Source organism: Lynx rufus, unplaced genomic scaffold, assembly GCF_022079265.1.
Source record: "Lynx rufus isolate CCGP_SWC_20201006 ecotype Redwood Valley unplaced genomic scaffold, mLynRuf1.p SCAF_7, whole genome shotgun sequence".
Lineage (NCBI taxonomy): Eukaryota > Metazoa > Chordata > Mammalia > Carnivora > Felidae > Lynx > Lynx rufus.
Genome location: NW_025814889.1, coordinates 35,903,474 through 35,924,242, shown reverse-complemented (window position 1 = coordinate 35,924,242; position 20,769 = coordinate 35,903,474). Strand labels below are relative to the sequence as shown.

At 53.0% G+C, this 20,769-nt stretch overlaps 1 protein-coding gene across 1 annotated transcript in view; it reads right to left on the bottom strand.

Moving 5' to 3' along the window:
* CACNA2D4 (calcium voltage-gated channel auxiliary subunit alpha2delta 4) overlaps window positions 1-20,769 on the bottom strand; it is a 111,500-nt gene that overhangs the window by 9,501 nt on the left and 81,230 nt on the right. Inside the window, exons 27-29 of the mRNA XM_047066487.1 lie at window positions 6,290-6,351; window positions 5,255-5,299; window positions 5,028-5,090 (exon numbers count right to left, since the gene is read on the bottom strand). Coding sequence (XP_046922443.1) covers window positions 5,028-5,090; window positions 5,255-5,299; window positions 6,290-6,351 — 170 coding nt within the window. The remainder of the gene's footprint in view (window positions 1-5,027; window positions 5,091-5,254; window positions 5,300-6,289; window positions 6,352-20,769) is intronic.

Sequence of the window (20,769 nt, the reverse complement as noted above, 5' to 3'; positions counted from 1 at the left end):
ACTGGGAAAAACGTGTCCTCCTCTGTACCTACACATACACAGAGTGACTTTCTAGGATATGTCACTCTGGCAGAGCATATCCATCCTCCCCTTATTCTTTAGGTAAGGCAATCCTGACTTGAATTACGGTAGCAATGTGTTCGCTAAAACACTACATTTCCCAGACTCCCCTGCAGCTGGGGCTGGCCAATGAAATGTGAGCAAAGTTCCTGGGTGAGACTTCTGGGAATCTGTTTAAAGGGAGATCTGCTGAAGCACCTCATTCATGGCTGTTGACCTCCCCCTTCTTCCTGTCTGGAAAGTGGACAAGAAGGCAGGAACTCCTATGGCCATGTTGTGATCTTGAGGATGGGGACACCTGGTGACCACACCATACCAGGCCTGGGCTACTTTTCTCTATTCTTTCACGTGAGAGAATAAACCTTTAATTTGTTTAAAACACTGTAGGGGCGCCTGGGTAGCTTAGTTAAGCAGCCAACTTTGGCTCAGTTCATGATCTCGCAGTTCCTGGGTTCAAGCCCCAAGTGGGCTCTATGCTGACAGCTCAGAGCCTGGAACCTGCTTCGGATTCTGTCTGTCTGTCTGTCTCTCTCTCTGCCCCTCCTCTGCTCTCAAAAATAAGTTAAAAAAAAAAAACCCACATAAAAAACACTGTAGTGGGGGCACTATTCCTGACAGCAGAACACTATTCTGTGCTGATAGTTTCATTTGAGCTTCATCAGAGTGAATCAGTGCCTCAAATAAGTAAACTGATTTAGTTCCTGACCCTGCAAAGCCCAAGTTGAAACACTCAAACTTGAGTACCCTTGTCAGTTTAGGTCCCCCAGACTGACTGTGGCATAGCACCCAAAGCACAGCACAGCACAGCACAACACAGGGTCTCCTGCCTCTGTCCACCCACAGCACAGTACAGGGTCTCTGGAAGCTCCAGGTCCCCATGCCATCTAGGTTTGCTCACAGCAGGTCAGGGCTCCACTTGTACAGGGGACAGTCCACAGATAAGCAATGTCCTTTGGACTGCCTGAGCTCTGGGACTGCATCCAAAGGGCCTGGGGCTTTCTGTGTTTCCTCTCTGTTATGAGGCAGGAGTGAGATGGGGTCCTGCAAGGTACCACCCAGGGCCTCCAGCAGGAAGCAGATGGGGCAGGTGGTGGCAGAGAGGGCAGAACTGATGAGTATTCCTGCTGACTGAGCAGCAGCCCTGTGCATAGGCTAATTTGCATGCCTGTGTGAAGCTACTATCCCCAGAGGGAAGGGAGGCCAGAGGGTGAGTGGGGGAGCCCTTGACTCTGGAATGGGGCAAATGTCTCACAGCCTTTTACCCAGGGACAGCCTCAGTTTCTTCTCTAAAAAATTAAGGGGTGTGAGGATTAAATGAGTTACCAGAGTGAAGTCACTGTGTGTGGCTCCTCATGAGGACCAATTTCTTTTTGTTCCTTACTACTGTACAGCCCTGCCTGTTTCCTCTGAGCTTCTCAGTCTCTTGACAAGTGCCTTTGGCCCCACAGTGGGACCAGGGAAGCATGTGGAGGAGTGGCCATTAGCACCACTTTGGAGAGAGGCACCCAGAGGTCCTCTGCTGTGATGGGTCATCTCTGGGGCAGGTGGCCAGCTGAATTTTTCTCTAGAGACACCCAGCACGAGCTGCCCAAATGAGGCTGCCCTGACCCCAGGAAGGCTCTGCTGTCAGAGCCTGGGGGAGCCTGGGATGTGCTGAGGCAGGTGGTGAGGGATGGGGGCTGGAGCGGCACGGTCAGAAGCATGAGCCAGGCAGGGAGGCTGGAGGTTTCTCCTGCACTGTGTCCACCGTACCCACTGCACTGGGAGTATGACTGGAAGACAGTGGGGAGCACTTGCTTGGTAGGTGTGTAGGAAGGCAGGGAAGGAGAAGGGGAAGCCAAGGAAAACGGGAGCTGAGGCTCAAGACAGGCACATCAGAGGCCCTGGTCTGAGGACAAGCTCAGCATTTTGGGCTGGGGGTAGAGGGGCGCATTCCTTCTGAGAGATTCAAGTCCTCAGGGAAAGACATCATGATGGGGCATCTGATTTTTTACCTTTGCTGTCCCTTTGAGGTCCACTTTGAAGCTCTCCTGTGTGGGTGCTACCCACAGGCAAATGACAGGACTTGGAGTCCCCAAATCCAGGGTGACAGATCCACTGTAAACATTACAAAGATCTATAGAGCTGTTGTCACTTTCTTGGCCCCAGCTGTCTGCTTCTCTTTCTAGGCCCCAACAGAGGGCTGTAATCCTGTCATCTGTAGTTCTTTATTAAAAGAATGAGCCCTGAGCTGGAAGAAAGTCTCAGTGGGACCAAATGTCTAATCAGCAGGACTGGAACACCACCAGGGCCAGGAGAGATTCAGGCTGCCCCTCCCTCAGGCAGACCACAGATGGTGCCTTTGGGCATTGCACTCACATTATTTGCTGGGCAGGAGGGCCGCAGTGAGGAAGGGCTGGGAGGGACTTTGGGAAGAATCTTTGCATCCGGAGCAGTGACAGTCTTCTCTCCTCCGGTCCCTGGATGGACCTCAGCAGGGACAAGGAGTAGTCTGGACCTTCTGGCACATTAGCCCAGTTGGGAAAGTGCATCCAGATCAACAGCAGCTGGCATTAAGGCCTAGGAAGTGGCTCTCAGACTTTATCACACATCAGAATCATCAGAGGCCTTGTCACATCGCAGTTGGTGGGCCCCTCCCCAGACTTTCTGATTCCCTTAGTCTGGGTAGGACCCGAGAACTTGTATTTCTGTTAACTTGTATTTCTGCTGCTGCTGCTGCTTCCAGTACCCCTGCCCCCCAACACTTGGAGGCTTAGGAGTAAAAAGGGGGGAAATGAATGAGTTGGAGGAGGGGCCAGACCATGTGGTCCTTGACAGCACTTGGGTGTGTTTGGGGAAGGGGAAGGGGTTTATGGTAGAACACTTCTGTAATGGCTCCTTGGTAGGTTGGATGTAGTAACTTGCTTCTAGTGAATAAAATATAGTAAAAGTGATGGGATGTCGCATCTGAAACTAGGTTCCAGGAGACAGTGACTTCCACCTTGTTCTCACTCTCTCTGTCTCTGGCTCTTCTTGGCTTGCTCACTCTGATGAACCAAGTTGCCATGTTGTGAGCTGTCCTGTGGAGAGGCCCATGTGGTAACTGACCATGTGAGTGAACTTGGAAGCTGACCGTCCTCTAGCCAAGCCTTGACATGAGTACACAGCCCTGGCTGACACCTTCCTTTCAGCTGTATGACAGACCCTGAGCCAGAATCAGCTAGCTAAGCCACGCCCAAGAACTGTGGGACAGTAAGTCAGGTGGCTTTAAGCCACTACATGTTGGGGTAAATTGTTACATGCAACAGATAACTGTTACAGAGTTGTTGAATGGAGGAGTTAAAACAAAAAGCAAAAATGGATGGATAGACAGCTGATCTACAGCATCAGCACCCGCTTTCCACCACTGTGTTTCCACTCACCTTCCAGTCCAGTCCCTGCTTCTTCCAGGCCTCTCTTACCTTTAGGCCAGTTTGATTCTCCATGTAGTAACTGTGTGTTGTGCCTGGTGTGTGTGGTGTGTGTGTTGTGCCTGGTGCTGCTATACCATTGGTGCCTCCCTTCCGGCCCTCTCCTAACCTGACACAGCTCCGGTCACAGGATGAGAGTTGTCCAGAGTGAGGAAAGAGGAGCTCTGTCAAGACACTGCTCCCAGAGCCCTGGCACCAGCCTTGGAGTTTAATCTGGGGGTTGGGATGCCTGGCCTTGGCATTCAGCGTCCTAGAGGCATCGGTCCTAATTCCATCAGACTCAGCCAAGCGCAGCAAAGTGAATGAACTCTGCCCCAAGCAGTAACAGAGCAGCCTGGGGTGGGTGCCCAGGCCACAGGAGGACCACCCCGGAGGCTGGGGCTTGCGGTCTGCCACACCCCCCAGAGAAGGCCTTATCTCCCTGGTCACTGTCACTGCCCTCCACTCGTATTTCTAGGCTCAAAGTCTGACTTTTCTGCAGCTGTTGGTTTTCAGGTTGCTAACCTCACCTTGCAGCCTCAGTTTTAACTCCAGGACAAAATGAGACTAATACCACTACCGGAGATGATGGTGGTGGTGGTGTGGGGCCCCGAAGTGGGGGAAGGGAGGCAGTGGAAGCACCGGAGTGTCAGAGGCCGGGGTAACCAAGCACAGTGGGGGCTTGCGGCTCTGGAGGAGCTTCTGGATGGTCCCAACCCTATTATGAGATTAAATTTCATTTCATTTACACCCTGCTTCATTCTATAAAGGATTTGGGATGGCTTATAAAAGTACATACAATGTTATAATAGTTGAGAAAATAGGGGTAAATAAGCTAAATAAACACATACTTTATAAAATATGTCTCTGTTTTTACAAATATCCAAAGTTGTACCAACTTGTGAGCAAATGTGATCTGGGTAGAATAGGAATGGGATCAGTGCCTTTATCAAAGAGACCCCTAGAGCTCCCTTGCCCTTTGTGCCATGTGAGGATACCATGAGAAATCTGTGCCCTGGAAGAGGGCCCTCACCTGAACACATGGGCACCCTGGCTTCTGACATCTGGCCTCAAGAACCCTGAGAAATAAATTCCAGCTGTGGATGAGCCACACAGTCTGTTCATGTTGCAGTGGCCTGAATGGACTAAGCAGGGAGGGGACGTGATGGAGGGCAGTGGGGCGATGGGCAGCACAAGGGTCTGGGAGTCAGCGGCACGGCCTCAGCACAGGACACACGCTACCCTGAGGTGGAGTTTGGTCTTGCCTCTCCTCATCATGTGGGCAGATTCTCTACCAACCATGGGATGAGGCCAGATGAGGTACAGACAAAATAAGAAGTAACATTTTCTCTGACCACCCAAGTGGAACAGTGTCTGAATTTTGTGATCTTGCTATATGGACTTGGTTTCAAGAAGAGACTCTGTTTTCTTCAGACCATTTACTCTCACCTGCTCTAAGCCAGGATTACTTCCTTCCCCTGGCTGTCCTGGCTGCCAGATGACTTGATTGCCCCCTAATTCTACTTCCCAATGCCTTACCTCCTGGGACCTCTCTGAGATCAGGATGAACCCGTTGTTGTCGATGACGAAGCAGTCCAGGTGCTGGGGAGAAACCCAGGAGGAGGTCATGGCTGGGCCATGACCCCTGGGTAACGTGCCCGTCCCGGCGTTCGGGAAGGCAGGCCTGCGTGTCCAGTGTAGAGGCACGCGGTGTGGCCCAGCGCTTCAGGGAAGGATGTGGTTGGGGGTTCCGTGGAAGAACTTACACTGTCCTGGCAGCTCTCTGGGCATGGCCCCTCCACAGTGCCGCACTGGAAGGAAGAGGAGAAATTGTAAACTGTGTATGCCTGTGCATGTGCATCTGTATGGTGTTGTGTGTGTGGTTATATTCGTATACTGATGTGGGGTTTATACTGTATGTGTTTGGTGTGTGTGTATGGTATATGTGGTGTGTATGCCGTGTGTGTGTTGTATGTGTAGGGCGTCTGTGTGCAGTGTGCATGTGTGCACGTGTGGTGTATACGTGTGGTGTGATGCACGTGTGAAGCTGTGTTAGTGGGGTCAGGGCAAGGAGAAGCAGGCCCTTGCTGGCGGGTTCAGCCTTGTCTGAGGGGCCATGGCCACTGCAGCCCATGTGTGAGGGGGGCACTGGAAGCCTCATGGGGTGGCTTCAGAGGCTCCACTTCTTTGTGATCCCACCTGATGTGAAGGGTGCTGCTAGGTTATGGGGCTGGTGCCCCTTCCCCTCCCATCCCTTCCATCTTCATTCTGTGGTTTCCTAAACCCACTCAAAGGGAGGATGAAGCAACACACAGATGGGGGGGCCATGGCACAGAGAGGAAGATTCTGGCCAGAGGAGCTTGAGGAAGACAGTGAGGAGACCCAGGAAGTGGGGAAGAGCCCAGTGCGAGGGCTCCAGGCTCCGGAGAGGAAGAGCAGAGGTGGGGAAGGATGGGGTGGAGTGGGAAGCACAGGATGGACAGCAGTCAAAGCCTGGGTCTTGGCTGGAGGGACGAAGGGTGTTCTCTCCTCTGCCTGATGGGGCAGGGCAGGTGGGAGCATTGTGTCCTGCCCTTTCTCTGGGTCTGAGCTGAGACAGAGCCCCTGGTGAGGAAGGTCAGGAGTCCACATGCTGAGGTGCAGGGAACTGAGCCAGGCAGAGAAGGAAGGGATCTGGGACAGCGGACTGAGGGCCCAGGAAGTGGGCCAAGAGGCGGTGGGGGCTGCCCGAGGGAGCGGGCCCTCCTCATCCCAAGGTGTCGGCCAATCCTCTGGCCCTGACCTGGCACCTTCACACCCACCTGCCGGGTCGCTGCCCAGAACGTGCGTTGTAGGAACTCCAGCCTCATTTGGACTCCCACCGCTACAAGGAAGTGGGAAGAGGGAGGGCAAGACCATGGTGTGTTTTTTGGGGAGGGGGTTGGTGGGAGGGAAGAGACAGTGAGAGAAAAAAATAGATCCAAGTCAGAGAGAGGAGGTGCATCAGCAGGAACTGAGGGGAGAGGTAGCATCGAGCTGAGTCAGATGGCAGTGTGCTCTAGAGCTGAGGCTCCTGTGGAGTGGGAGTGGGGAGAAAAGCAGACCGGCTGGTGGCTTCTGTCTCTCCACAGCAGGCAACACCAGAAAATGCTCAAGAGAAAGATGAGTCCCAGGTTCTACAGAACAATGAGGACAGCACTCTCCTCTGATCTTGGGAAAATTGAGGCAGGTGCACTAGGCACATCATTCTCCCTTTTCCCACAGATGGAAAAACAGGCAGAGAGACTGAGCCATTTGTTCAAGGTCATCGGACCAGAAGTGGTAGGCTGAGACTGGAATTCAGCGCCCTTCATGGAGCTTTCTAGATTTCAAGCCTGACATAACAGCCTGTCTTGTACCCCATTCCTGCTCAGGGTCTCCCCCACTTTGTAAGAAGTCTCTTTCCTTGCTGAAAGGTACAATCAGGTTTACCCAAGTAGGTTCCAGAAAACTAGAGATGCTACCAACTGGCAAAAGCTACTTTTGATGATGCCACGTCCAAGGGCCACCTGTGCCTCTTTGGTTCCCAAATAGCCTCAGAGGATGCGAGCTGGAGCTCACATGCTAAGAGAAATCTGAGGTCAGAGAACATAACAAACAGGCAGGTTATATTGAAAAGAAAAGGAATAAAAAAACTAGGTCGACTTCCTACTGTCTGGTATAATAATATTGAAAATTTTGAGTGCCAGTCACCTTCACATCCATGAGCTTATTTCATCCACACAGCGGACCAGTTCTATTCTTATTCGGACTTCACAGCTGAGGAAATGGAGGCTTGCAGAGGTGATGTGCTTGCCTAAGTCACCCAGCCCCTAAAGGCAGAACCGGGACTCAGCTGGGTCTGTTCCTAAGGCTCTTAACTGTTCTCTAGTCAAGCACTCTCCCACCTGGGGCTGCGGTCCCCTCATCAGCACAGTGGGCGTGGATCTGAGCTCCTGACTGTTATACTATATTCATGAGACATTCTAGGCACCCCAATGACCACTCATTGGAGAGATCTTCCATTGTGACCATTCTGACTTGCCAAAACTCAGCAACAGGCTCTTCTAAATGGGCTGGAGTTCTAGAATGGCACAGAGATAACAGAATTGTATTTTTTTTTGTTTTTTCAATATGGAATGATCCTAGACAAATATTATGAAAAAAAAATGAGACAAGGAAGGGTCAAGGGGCCAGAGTTCTGGCCCTGGGTTTGCCAAGGCTGTGATCTTTGGATTTGTTTCTTCAGTTACAAAATGAGCCATGATTATACTCGCCCTAGGAAGGCAGAATGAGTATAAGATTGTTGAGGCTCAAACAGATAATGGAGGAGAATATTATTTTACACTAGAGCCTTGGTTCTCAAACTTTGGCATGCATTAGAATCATCTGGAAGGTTTTCCCCTGTCCCTAGAGTCTCTCATTTAGTATGTCTGGCGTGAGGCCTGAGAATTTGCAATTCTAAAGTGTTTCTAGATGATGTTGATGCTACTGGTCCAGAGACCATATTTTGGGAACCACTGTTGTAAAGCAATGCTATCTGATTGAACTTTCTGTTCTAGACCTGCACTGTTTCATACAGTAGCCACTAGACACATGTGGCTATTGAGCCCTTGAAATGTGGCTGGTATGACTGAGGGCCTGAATTTTAGATTTTTAATTTAATTTTAATTAAATTTAAATAGCTACATGTGGCTGATGGCCACCATACTGGACAATGCAATTCTAGATACATGAATTTACAGATGATGAAACCAAGGCCCCGAGAAGCCCCTCCCCTTCTTTGGAGTCTCATGGTACTTCTGTGGCTGGAACTTTGGCTAGCCTTCTGGAACAGGTTCTATGATATGGGAACATTTGAGTTCTTTGTGCACTTCTTTGAGCTGCAAGGTCTGATGACTAAGAGGAGGGGTGGGAAGGGCGCAGGCACACCCACTTCTTGGTCATGACAAAGACGAGAGATGCACTGACACAGCACATGATCAACACATGAGGCTTGTGCTGGAGAGTCCAGCACTGGTGACCACACCCTATCCTCCCTTCCATGCTTCCCTCTAAACTTGCAGGTGACTTCTTACTCTCTCTCCCTTTCTTCCTTTTAAGACCACCAATGATATTCATTTTAGACCATTTCTTTCACCAACAAAAGAAACCTGAGTGAAGGAAGAAACTTTCTAAAAATTGTCAGAGAGGAGTCACACTAATGCTTAGAATGATCAGATCTTTGGGCCACTGACCCTTGTCCTTGGCTTCCATAGTCAAAGAGATTTCAGACGATTCCTAGAGGAAGACCCTGCCCTTCTACCTGCCTGCTCAGAGCCAATTCTCATGGAATCATGACATTCCAGAGCCAGAAGAAATTCTGTGATTCTAACACAGAGAGGCTTGAGAGGGTGGGAGTTAGTTTTTCCCTAATGAAACAGGTTTTTGAGGCTCTTGGCTAGAAATGGGAGGAGTGGGGAACCAAGCAGATTGTCTCTCCCCTAGGTTCCATCTCACAACTGGACCAGAAGCTCTTCTAAGGCGAGCTCCAGGTCCTTTGCATCTGGGTGTCCTTTGCAGAATTGAGGACATTCCAACTGCCTACATCTCCACTTGGGTCACCAAGAAGCATTTCAAACTTCACATGTTCACAACTGAACTCTGGCTTTTCCTCCCCCAAATGTGACCTTCCTTGAGACTTTTCCGTTTGGGGCATATTCCACTTAATCGTTCTCATGTTCCCTTCTTCCATCCAAGTTCGGCAGCCCTTATTCCAAAACACTGTAAGTCTGTCTACTCCACCCTCTGCTGCTACCACCCTGGGCCAGACCAACATCCCTCACTTGGATTAATGTGCTAGATCCCTAAGCAGTCTCCCTGCCTCTCTGCCCTCCGTTCCCCAATAGCCATAGCAATGATCTTTCTGAAGACCAAGTCATGTCACTCCCTTGCTTAAAACCTTCCAGTGCCTTTCCACTGGTTTTGGAACAAAATCTAAACTCCTCTGTAATATGGCCTCAAAGCCCCACAGGAGCCTGCCCTGCCATTCTCTCTGATTTCAACCTGAATCATCTTCTCCCTTAAATGGCTGTGCATCAAAGCTGTGCTTCCTTCCTGGAATGCTCTTCCCCTAGAACTTTACATGGCTGGCTCCTTCTCATCATCGGATTTCAGCCCAAACATTGCCTCCTAGAGAGGCTTTCTCTGACCTCTCCAGACAGAGCAGACCACTCCTTCACCCTCCACTCTCTATTTCATCACTTTTAGTTTCTCAGCAACAGATTTATTTTATTCCCATTTATTGCCTGCCTCACCTTATTAGCATGGGGGCTAAAAGTAGGGAAGAGGGAGTGAGTTCTGATCCCTGCACCTAGTATAATACTTAACATACTGTGGGGCTCCATAAACATTAAAAAAATTTTTTTAATGTTTTATTTTTGAGAGAGAGAGAGAGAGAGAGAACACAAGCAGGGGAGGGGCAGAGAAAGAGGGAGACACAGAATCCGAAGCAGGCTCCAGGCTCCAAGCTGTCAGCACAGAGCCCAATGTGGGGCTCAAATTACAGAACCACAAGATCATGACCTGAGCCAAAGTAGGAAGCTTAACCAACTGAGCCACCCAGGCGCCCGTCCATAAACATTTTTTTAAGTTTTTAAAAATTTTATTTATTCTTGAGAGAGAGAGAGAGAGCAGGGGAGGGGCAGAGAGAGAGGGACAGAGAGAGAATCCCAAGCAGGCTCTGCACTGTCAGTGCAGAGCCCGACGCAGGGCTCAAACTCATAAACCATGAGATCACGACCTGAGCTGAAACCAAGAGTCAGATGCTTAACTGACTGAGCCACCCAGGCTCCCCACCATAACTATTTTTTGAATTAAGTAAATATTTGTGAATTCCATTGAGTCAGCCACTTGACTGGGAAGCAAATTCTACAAGATCTTGCCATCTCATCCCTTACCTTTAGGGCTTAGGACTGAGCTGAGCTCCTTCTTCCCATATGGAGCCTGGACTCTTACAGATCTGGACTTGAGACCCTAGAGGTTTAGCTGTGCTCTGATTCCCCTGAAGGCCTAGGAGGGAGCCCACTAAGAAACAGGGACTTTAGGGGAGACAAAAAGAGCTTCCTCATGGTAGGATCTGCTAGATCCTGACAGCAGGGGCTGGTATAGAGTGGGGGAGGTAGTGAGGATCACGGGAGCATCTTCAACAACAAATCGTTTGTTCTGCTGTTCATCATTTCAAATCCTGTTCAATTCCTGCTTTACAACCCAAACTGTACTTTTCCACCCCAGACACTGCGAGAGTCCAGGCTTCTCTCCTGGGAGACCTGCCAAGGTGGCCCTTGGGTCCCTGTTCTGCTTGCTCGGGTGGTCGACTGTCAGAACCTCACTGGACGCCTGTCTCAGGGGAGCACCAGGGGGTCACCCCCCTCCTAGTGCCTCCTATAAGCCTGCTGTGTGCAGGAGATAATACTTCATGGTATTATGTTTGCAGGCAGGCACAGAACTAGTGGTGAAGAGAAATCCAAGCAAAGGGGCCATGGGAATGTGCAGCACTGGCCTCTCTGGGCTGCCACCCCCAGTGGGTTATTAAGAGACCCCCTCTTTTCTGTGCGTGATTGGTCCTTGTTTCAGAGACAGACGTTGGACCCCAGGTCCCACTACAACCTGACAGAGGCAGAGAAATGATGCTCCTTCCTGCTGCCCCTAGCAGTGCCTGTTCTTCTCCCTCCCCTGGCCTCCTCCTGCCTTTCCTCTCTCCCCTGCTTCTGCACAAGGATCTCTCCTCCACAATGATCTTGTGCCTTCCTCCGAAGCAGCTTTTCTTTAACATTCCCTTGACTGTCAGACAACCTAACAAAAAGCCTCAATAAGGCCACAGGCAGCAGATGGCTTATCAAGATGTACCTATCTGCTTGGGGTCCTGGCTGTCACCTCAGTGCTGCTTTGTCATTACAGATGGCAAAACAAAGCAGCTGTGCACACACACACACACAGAAATGATCCCTGTTGGGAGCCATTCTCCCAGCACCTCCACACTTTACCCCCTAGCTCTCATAGCTACTTTGTCCTTCCCCCCTCTCTGCCTTGATAACTCAGCCTGGAGAGCGTTTAACTGATCAAGAGCTGTGAGATTAGGAGGGGCCCATCTTTTACCCTACAGGCTGGTTTTCCAGCAGATGCTCAAGGTCATAGAGTGCCAGTAACAGAAGGGAGACCCAAGATCTCAATCATTCTCCCTCCTCATTCTATAGAGCAGGAAAATAAGGCCCAGGGCTGTCAGGTTCATTAACTAGCTAATAGCTAGTTAATGAGCAGCAGAGTCTAGACTCCGGGTCTCCTGATGCCTAGGCTTGGGCTCTTTCTTCCCTTCTAGCCCTGATTCAGCTGACAAGAATGTACTGGGGTGTGGGAGAGGCAGAGTCCATTTTCTGATACAGCTCATAGTATATGAAAGAAGATAAGCCATCCCACAGAAAGCTGCTGTACATTTTCTGTGATATGAACCGCAAGGTGCCCCAAAGAAAGGCCATAGATTGGAGAAGGTCAAGTCTGTGGACCGGACAGGGAAACTTGGTAAAGGTGGTGACTTTCTGGCTGAACTTTCAAGAAGGGGGAGGCTACCCATGGGGACGAAGGGTGTTTCAGACTCAGGGAAGGAGCTGGGAGAGCCAAGATCTGTTTAGAGGTAAGTGGGTGCAGTTAGCCTGAAGGATAGGATGCACTTGACCTCTGTGTAGGTGAATTCCCAGGTATAAGATGCCCTCTTTCCTCCTGGAACAGTGGTCTGAGCCTCTGCTGCTGTGTTGTGCAGCAGGGCAGACAGAAAAGATGGTGCAGGAGCATCTGTCAGAGGCATCTTGGGGGTTTCTCGACCTGACCCCCACCTCTGCCCCAGTCCTGATGGTGAATCCCCCAAGGAACACAGGTAAAGTGGAAGAGGGACACTGGGATACCCCTGACATATATTATCAACGTGCCATGCCACCTGCTTGTCAGGCAGATTTTAAGAGATGCAAGGAAGGGTCACTTAGGGGTCTGTGCCCCAGGCTGGGACTCCTCCTCTGGCTTAGTTGCTGGTGTCTTTTGCCTTTGGATCAGACACTTGCCATCTCTTGGAATATCAATTTCCTCAACTTCTTTGTCCTGATTGGTTAGCAACGAGGCCTCTGAGTTCTTGAATACCAGTCTCTTCCCTTCTGCAAGCCTACCTCATCTAGATAAGAACAAGGAGCCTAAGGAAGCCAAGTCAGATGGGGCGGGGCTGCATTTACCCCTGGTTCCTCCAGGGCTCACCCCAGGGCACTACAGACAACCTGTCAACCAGCTCCAGTCCCTTAGCTCCCAGCCTGTCAGCCTTGGCATTTTACTTCCTTAAATAGCCCTGGTCTGGGGTCACTGAAGCTCAGTGATCTATGTGTGACCATGACACTAGCTCTGTGTGGCTCAGGGCCCCTTTCTGGAGGACTGCCAGGCATATGGGCTGTCCTCTGCACCCCTCCAATGACCCTCTCTGGAATAAATCACCCTTTGACCGGGAAAAGGGTTTAGTTTTTCCTTTTCCACAGGCAGGATGGAAGATACTACCCTGCAGATCTCTGAACGGGAGACAGACCCAGCCTCCTAGGGGCCTCTCTGCCCTCTGGGTCCTGGCCCTCTTTCTCCAAAGGGAAGGGGAGAGACAGGAGAGGGGGGCGGCGGTCAGGGCAGGGAGAGCTTGGAGGACATTGGGGAAGGAAGATGGAGGTACAGGGTACAAGGGCTTTCAACAGCTTTCCTCCTTTCGAGTTGGAAGCGGTTAATCCATAGGTGCTTTTTTCCACCGAAATGTGAGCATTTCAAGGGTGAGCGCTGCCCTCTGGCCGCAAGCGCCTCCGGTGTGTGTGCGCCTGTGCGCGCGGCGCTTGTGTGTGCTACTGTCGCTGTCATCACAGATGTACCCCCAGCTGTCACTCCATTGCTCCGTCTCTTCGCTCGCGCGCACACGCGCGCGCTCCCCTCCTCTCCCTTTCTTCCCCTTTCCTATCGGTCTCCCTCTGTCCCTCCCTCTTTCCTTCTCAGTTTGCTATTGACCCAGCAGCCCCGTCCCCCTGGCAGCTGCGGCAGGCATTCCTTCTCCCCCGTGCTGTGCGCTGCGTGCCAGGTCCCTGCTCCCGGCCGGGCGACTGGAGACTCAGTGCCCCCAGCGCTCCGCTGGGCAGTGCTGTCTGGATTTCTCCAGGAATCCCAGGAGGGGCTCGCTGGACGGCTAAGAGCTACTTGATTTAAGGAGCTTGCGGTCAGGGTGAAGAAAGGTGAGTGCTGTCCTCTGGAGAGAAGGAATGAAGGGCCGGTGGGGCTGCAGGGTGGCTGGGTCACAGGGAACAGGGCCCATCTTTGCTGGGTCTCCTGGCCCTGCACAGACAGTGGCTGTTGCCTGCTGCCTGGGAACGATGGCTGGGGTTGGGGAAGTGCTCAGTACCGGACATCTGGGCGACCCAAAGATACAGGACCCAGGGGTACTCTGACATCACAGCCTTGGGGAGGTGAGCTGGGATTCTGCTGGGGAGGGGGCAGCTGGGGAAGGGGAGGGGAGAGGAGGGCAGTGCCAGTGCCAGATGACAGGCCCCGGGGGGCATAGAAACCAATCCCTGCAGCACGGGGAGTGCCAGCCGAGAGCCCTGTGCCGTCTGCCTGCCCGGCTCACGGACACAGCCTGAGGAGCTTGGGTGCTATGGAAAGGGATGCTGGTGACAGGGCTGGTACAGAGGACAGCTTGGTGGGGCGGGGGTGGGGGGATGGCAGGCTGGAGGACTATGCTGTTTGAGGTCTGGGAATAGACCTGGGGCAGCCTCTCCGCAGGATGCCCTCAGCACGGGATTGTCGGCCTTCAGGAAGCTGCCCTTGTACAGGGTGCAGTGGAGCTCTTCCCTACATGGACATGGGTCCACGCGGCTGTGGGGGAAGCCTCCTGGTGGGGGCGTGGCTGGGAGTGGACGATGGAGAAAAGCCTTGCAGCTCTTCCTTGGTGAGCCTGAGGCCTTGCTCCCAGCCCTCCAGGGTCCCAGGGGCAGGGGATGGATCCAGGCTTGTGAGAATTCGCTCGGGGTGTCCCCCAGCTACACACCAGGTCCTCTATCCATAAATGGGTTCAGAAGCCTTATGCCATGGTGGGAATTGTGGACTCAGCTTAGGGGGAGAGGGTGGTATATGGCCAAGCCATTCCTACCTGGTTTCCCAACCCAGTGGGGCATGGACACCCTGAGTTGTATCAGGAAAGCTGCTCTCAGCAGCCCCGAGGCCCGTTTTGACAATGCAGAGAGGGTAGTCTGACCAGGAGTCCAGACCACCCAGCTCAGTTCCAGTGACTGCTTTGTCTTTTCCTTGAGCTAAGCTTTTCAGAGTTTCTGGGGGTGATGGTGAGGGTGGCACCTGGCTGTCAGGGCGCATTGGGCATTGCCTTGGCATGACTCAGATTGACACCCGGCAGCTTAGATAACTACATAGGCTGGGGGAGGGGAGGGGAGGCTGAGCACGTGGAGGGGGCGGGGGAAGTCCAGCAGGAGGGAAACCCGAAGCAGCTTCCTGCTTTTCCCACCCCACCTCCCCGCTGCCACAGTCTCAGTCTTGGGCACTGCCAAAAGAGGGAGCCCAGGAAAGCCAGCCTGGGGGTGGCAGGAGAAGGAGGGAGGTTTCTTAAGCAACCGATCTGGTTTCTTTGGGGTTTGGCTGGAAGCTGTGTCTGGGGCCCAGATAAGCAAACCTTATTCCCATTTCCTAGGCACTAAAGCCAAGGGGCCCTACTGGGCTGTTTTTGGTGGAATGGGTATCATGGGGAGGAGGCAGGGGAGGGCCTTTATGTAATGTTGGGGTGTCTGGGGAGGAAGGACTTGGAGTGGAGGCAGTCTCTCTTCTTGGGTTCTCCCTCCTACCCAGATCAAGCCTCTTCTGTCCCCCTCCCCACCCCCCCACCGCCCCGACCCAAGGCCATGGCCTGAGCCCAGATCCATGACCTCAATGGACCCAAGCCATGGCCTGAGCCCAGATCCATGACCTCAATGAACGTGCTTAGTTTGTTCACAATGGAGAGGGGCTCTGGTGAGGAACGACTCAGGGGGTGTTTCTGTTCTGATTAGCAGAGGATCTGTTTGGGATCAGGAATATTCAACAAGAAAACCAGGATGCAGGAAGCTGGGGGTGAGAATGGGGTATGCATTTTGAAATGAACCAGGAAGGTTTGCCTGTTCCAAGTACAGATAGAGAGATTAAAAAAAACCTGCTTCCGTGCTGCCTGGGCAGTGTATGTTATGGGGGTGACAGGCAGGAAGAGACTGAGAATGTCTCTTGGAAGGGCCCAGATGGCCAGACTGGAGGCAGCAGGTGCAGAGCCCAGCCCTGCACAGTCCCCACCAAACAGGGCTCAGCTCAGGCTGCTCTGCGGTGCAGGTGCCTCTCACCCTCTTGGTGCTTCTCACCCGCCTGTGACCTTCACCTTTCTGCAGAGTGAAGTGGGTGCACAGGCGACTACGAAGTCCCTTTCTGCTTGTAAGTCCTGTGAGTCTTGGATGCTGAGGGCATGCAGAAGCCTTGTCCTCAACTAGGGATACTTGACCGAAGGGAGAGATACCAGTGGAGGTGAATGGCAGGGACAGCATGATGTCCCAGGAGTCAGGAACCCTGGGTTGAGGTACAATAGGCATTAAGCAGTTGTATGGTTTGGACACTTGACTTGGGGAGATGGACGTGACAGAGGCATCAGGGGAAGGGTGTGGACACCAGGCTGCTGGTGGGTGTGCTGGAGATTTCTAGCTGGGGTCTGAGGCAGCTCCACTTGGAGGATTATCTCTGTCTGTAGGAGGAATTGAAGGGGCAGAAGCACAGAGAGGCCATGGCTCTGCACCAACCTAACCTGAGCACTCGGATTTGGGGGCTCTGGCTGGCTGCTCCTCGCCCAGGGGGCTGAGGTGAGGTACCCCACCCGGGAAGCAGCCCCCACTCCCAGTCTCCAGGGGATGCTGCACCCACTCAGCTCAGCAGGAGCACGTGGAACCTTCTGCTCTTATTGCTGCCTCTCATTCTATCACTATCCTCCACCCCTGGCTTCCCTGGAGCTCCCAGCCTACCCTCTTCACCTCAGCACCCAACCTTCTGCCGGAAGGTTTCTAGAAAGCCCCCTTCCCTTCCTTTCCTAAGATCTTGGCCACCTGGGGCTTCTCCCTACATCTATGATGCTACTGGAAGGAGGGGCTGGGAGGGGGAGACCGGGCTTGTGTCTGAGTCCAGGACCTCACAGACCCTGTTTCTTCATTAGGAGGAGGGGCATTAAACCTCTGCCTCCTCAGATCCAGTGAGACAGTGGGTGAGGGAATGCTGTGTAAACTGTGAAGTACTGTATGAGTGAAAGGTTGCGTCTCCCTTTTCTGCTTTTTCCTTCTTATACCCGGAACCTCCGTGTGTAAACAGACAAGGAACAGAACAGCCCGAGAGCCTATAAAGGCAGCTGAGTTAGTAGCTTTGTCACCAGACTGCTTGAACCCAAAGCTGTATTCATTCTTCCAGGGCCTATCCAGAGGCAAATTACTTAATTTCCTTTGCCTTAGTTTCCCCCATCTGCAAAAATGGTGTTAAAAGTAATACCAACCTCAGAGAGTTGTTATGAGGACGAAGGACACTATACACAGACATTTGTGGCTATGGTCATCGCTTCGTCCCATACAGAGGCTTTTTGAAGGGGGTGCCAGTGTCAGTATCCTCCCCACTCGGCCCAGGTCACTGACGCTTCCGAGATGGGGCCTGGCTTCCAGAGACTGACTGGCATGGCCTCCTGGGAGGTACCGGGGCCTGCTGGGGGAGAAGCAATCTCGTCTTGTGCTTCTCAAGCTTGGGATCTTGTTAAAATTCAGATTCTAATTCATTTGGACCAGGGTGGGACCTGAGATTCCACATCTAAGAAATGCCTAGGCGAGGCCCATGGACCATGCCCAGTAGCAAAGGGTTCTCAGGGGTTCTCTGTCTGATTGCTTGTAGCTCCTTGGCCCCATCCTCCAATCCTGGTTCTCTCAGGACAGGCTGGCAAAGGAGGCAGGGGTTTCCTGCTGGGGCCCAGCCCCTCTCTCTGGTGTCTCTGTCTCTGGGACTGGGACAGTGAGTCCCATGATGATTAGGAGCAGGTCTGGCATCCAGAGCCAGGAAGCTGTAGGACTTGGAGATAGATCTTTCTGGCAGGACCTCCCTGCTCTCTTCTGTCCTTCATTCTCCATCCTGGGTGGGACTTCCCTCTCAGACAGTGTAAATTTATTCCAGCAGCCGGCCAGCGCCTGCTGCAGCAGCTGCTCTCCTAATGTAGGTCACCCCCTTTCCTGATGAGGCAAGATACTTCTGGGGGTAGGAAGGGGTTCTTTGGTTGGAGGTGTGCTTGTGGGCAAAGGGCCAAGGAGCCAGGAAGTGCTGGGTTCTAGCCCCAAATCTCCCTAAAGGTCACTTCCATGGTGCCCACGGAGGCAGGGCCAGCTCCCTAGGGAGCACAGGTGAAGCCCCCATCCCCCACCCATGGGCCTGGGGGATTTTGTTTTCATCACATATCTCCAGAGATACTAGGGTCAACAGTGCCCTGCCACCTCGAAAGATGATGCCTATGGGTCTGCATTGTGGCAACTTGCCTGACTTGCCTTGTATAGGTGACATTGTCTAAGTCTGGGGATGGGGCATCAGGACCTGCTCCAGGCCACTGTCTCCACTGATGGGTGCTTGCTGGTCAACTCCTCGGCTCACCATGGGGGTGACACTGAGGTCAGGGAGGGGTAAGTGGGGTGGAAAAGGAGAACCTGCTTGAAAGAGGGGAGGAGGTTCAGGTGGACATAGGGCCTGGGCTTGGGTGAGAGGGATTCTCTGCCACCTGTCTCCTTGCAGAAAGCTGGAAAGAGCAGAGCGGAGGCCTGGATTGGGTCTCCAGCACCCTTGTGGGTCTGGGTATAGAAAAAGTCCTGTGGTAGAGGTTGCCCTTCAGGGTTTTCCTTAGACCTCCCTTCTAGGCTGGAGGTGCCCCTGTACATCTGTCCGCTGGGGGCTTCTGGGACCTGCCAGGCATCTCACTGTGCTGACTGTTGGCATCTGAAGAGGAGGGCTGGAGGGCTGCTGGCAGGGCATGTGTGTGTGCACGCGCGTGTGCGTGTGTGTGTGTGTGTGTGTGAGCACGTGCCTAACTGCACAGCTCTCTGTGGGTGTGTGTTTGCACCAGGTGCTATGTTGGAAGCTCCACACACGTGTCTGGGAGCCTATGTGCACCCTGCCCTGACATATGTGTCTTCCCTTAAGACCCCACAGTTGCCAGGGAGTGGATGAGCAGCCAGGCTCAGAAGCCCATGACCTATCTCTGATCTAGCGTGTGACCCTGAGCAAGTTGGTCCTCATCTCTGTGCCTTGGATGGCCACCAAGCTGCCTAATATTGTGTGGGTGCTGTGAGCTCTGGATGTGAGGGTTCTTGCTGGAGAAACAGATCGTTCTGAGGGTCAGGGCCTGAGGGACACAGAGAGGGTGGACACTGTCATCTGCGATGGAAGTCTGTGAAGCCTGTGTGTGTGGGGTGTCTGGCCATGAGCATCATGTGATGGCCCATCTGCTCAGGAATAGAGAAGTAAACACATGCGTGAGGTTGGTGGGACCAGGAAGGAGACATTACCTAGAGCTGTTGCAAGCTGCTCTCCCCTACCCACAGAAGAAGGGAACTGGTGTTTCCTCACATCTATCATGGGCTCAAGTCCAAGCTGGGCACATTCGCCTGAATTCTCTCCTAAGGTAATGTGTACTAAATATAGTAAATGCTAACTCTCCTCCCTTAATTAAATGGATCCACACAGAGATTCCGCCCATGAAGTATTACGATCACCACTTTTAGAGATAAGATAATTGGAGCTCAGAGAGTGTACGGGTTTGTTTAAGGTTGCACAGCTAGGGAGTGGTGGACCAGAAGGAAACTAGGAGTCCTGCCTGCCTGGGCTTCTGAACTAGGAGCCTATGGGGGCCTGGCCCTGAGAGAACAGCTGGAGAAGATACCTGAGGTGCTCTAGGCTTCTTCACACCTCAGCCAAGAGGCAGTGTGGGGAACCTGGCTGTTCCCCACGCCCCATGTCAGGGGCCAGTTGTTGTGGCTGTCTCTGCCAGCTTCTGGGAGGCCTGCACAACCTGGAGCCCTCCCTGGTGGAGGGGTGGGGGGAAGGCAAAGCCAAGACCCCCACACACCAGGCTGCTCTTGCTGGTAGTACAGCTGAAGTTCTCGCAGGGGTCGCTGTGTTTTATGTGGGTTTTGTCACCAGAGGCAGCTGGATTCAAGAGTGGGAGCTGGGGAGGCAGTGAGAGACACCAGGAGCTGCAGCAGGACCTGAAATGCCTGAGGGAAACCCGCTTCACTGGGTGCAGAGACTTCAGAGCTGAACGCATTAGCTTCCCAGCAGCCCATTCCACCTCCTCAGCTGCCTGCTTAACTCTGCCCCTGGCTCCGGAGGATGGGGGCAGGGGAGGGGGCGAGGAGAGGGAAGGCTGCAGCAGAAAACCAGAGGAGCCAGCCAGAAGCAGTGGGCTGAGAGGACGGTGCCCTTTGGGAGCCGGAGGGGCTGGGCTGTGGGCAGGGTCTTCCCTTCCCCTGTCCCCTTCCCCACCTTGTCCCATCCTGCTGCAGGGCAGCCCACCACAGTCTCCTCTCCCATTCCTCTGCTGGGGCTGGGAGAGTGGAGGCTCTGGCCTCTGTCTAAGGGCCTTAGCCATATCTGGAAGGAAATGAGGACCAGAGGAGGGCCCGTGTCCCTCTTATTAGCCATAGGGTTGGGGCAGGGCAGGTCCTGAGACCCTAGACAGGGTGAGTACCCCTCTTTCATCATCTGCGAGAGAAACCTGCCTTCTTGCAGCCCCAGGGCCACTCCTAGCTCTCCCTGTGCTCCAAAATCTCCTCTTCTCCTTCCTGCCCCTGTCTCCTGCATAGACAGCTGCTGCATGAACTCCCTGAGCTGATGAGTCTTATTATAGCCCAGCGGGCGGAAGACAGAGCACTGCACCTCACCTCTCAGGCAAAGGTGGAGGGGAAGCAGGAGGCCATCCGGCAGCAAGAGCGAGGCCCAAGCTGCACACCTGACTCAGCAGCAGACTCTGCCTCCTCGGGGGCCATGGTAAGAGCAGCGCCGGGCCTGGCAACAGTGTCACTATGGCCTCACTCTGCTTACCTGGTAGACAGATCCCTCAATTTCCCCATCTGTGACATGGGGGAAAGCCCACAAAGGAGACCATAAAATGTTTCCAAGACATTTTAGAGATCAACACACCAGAGAGACAACA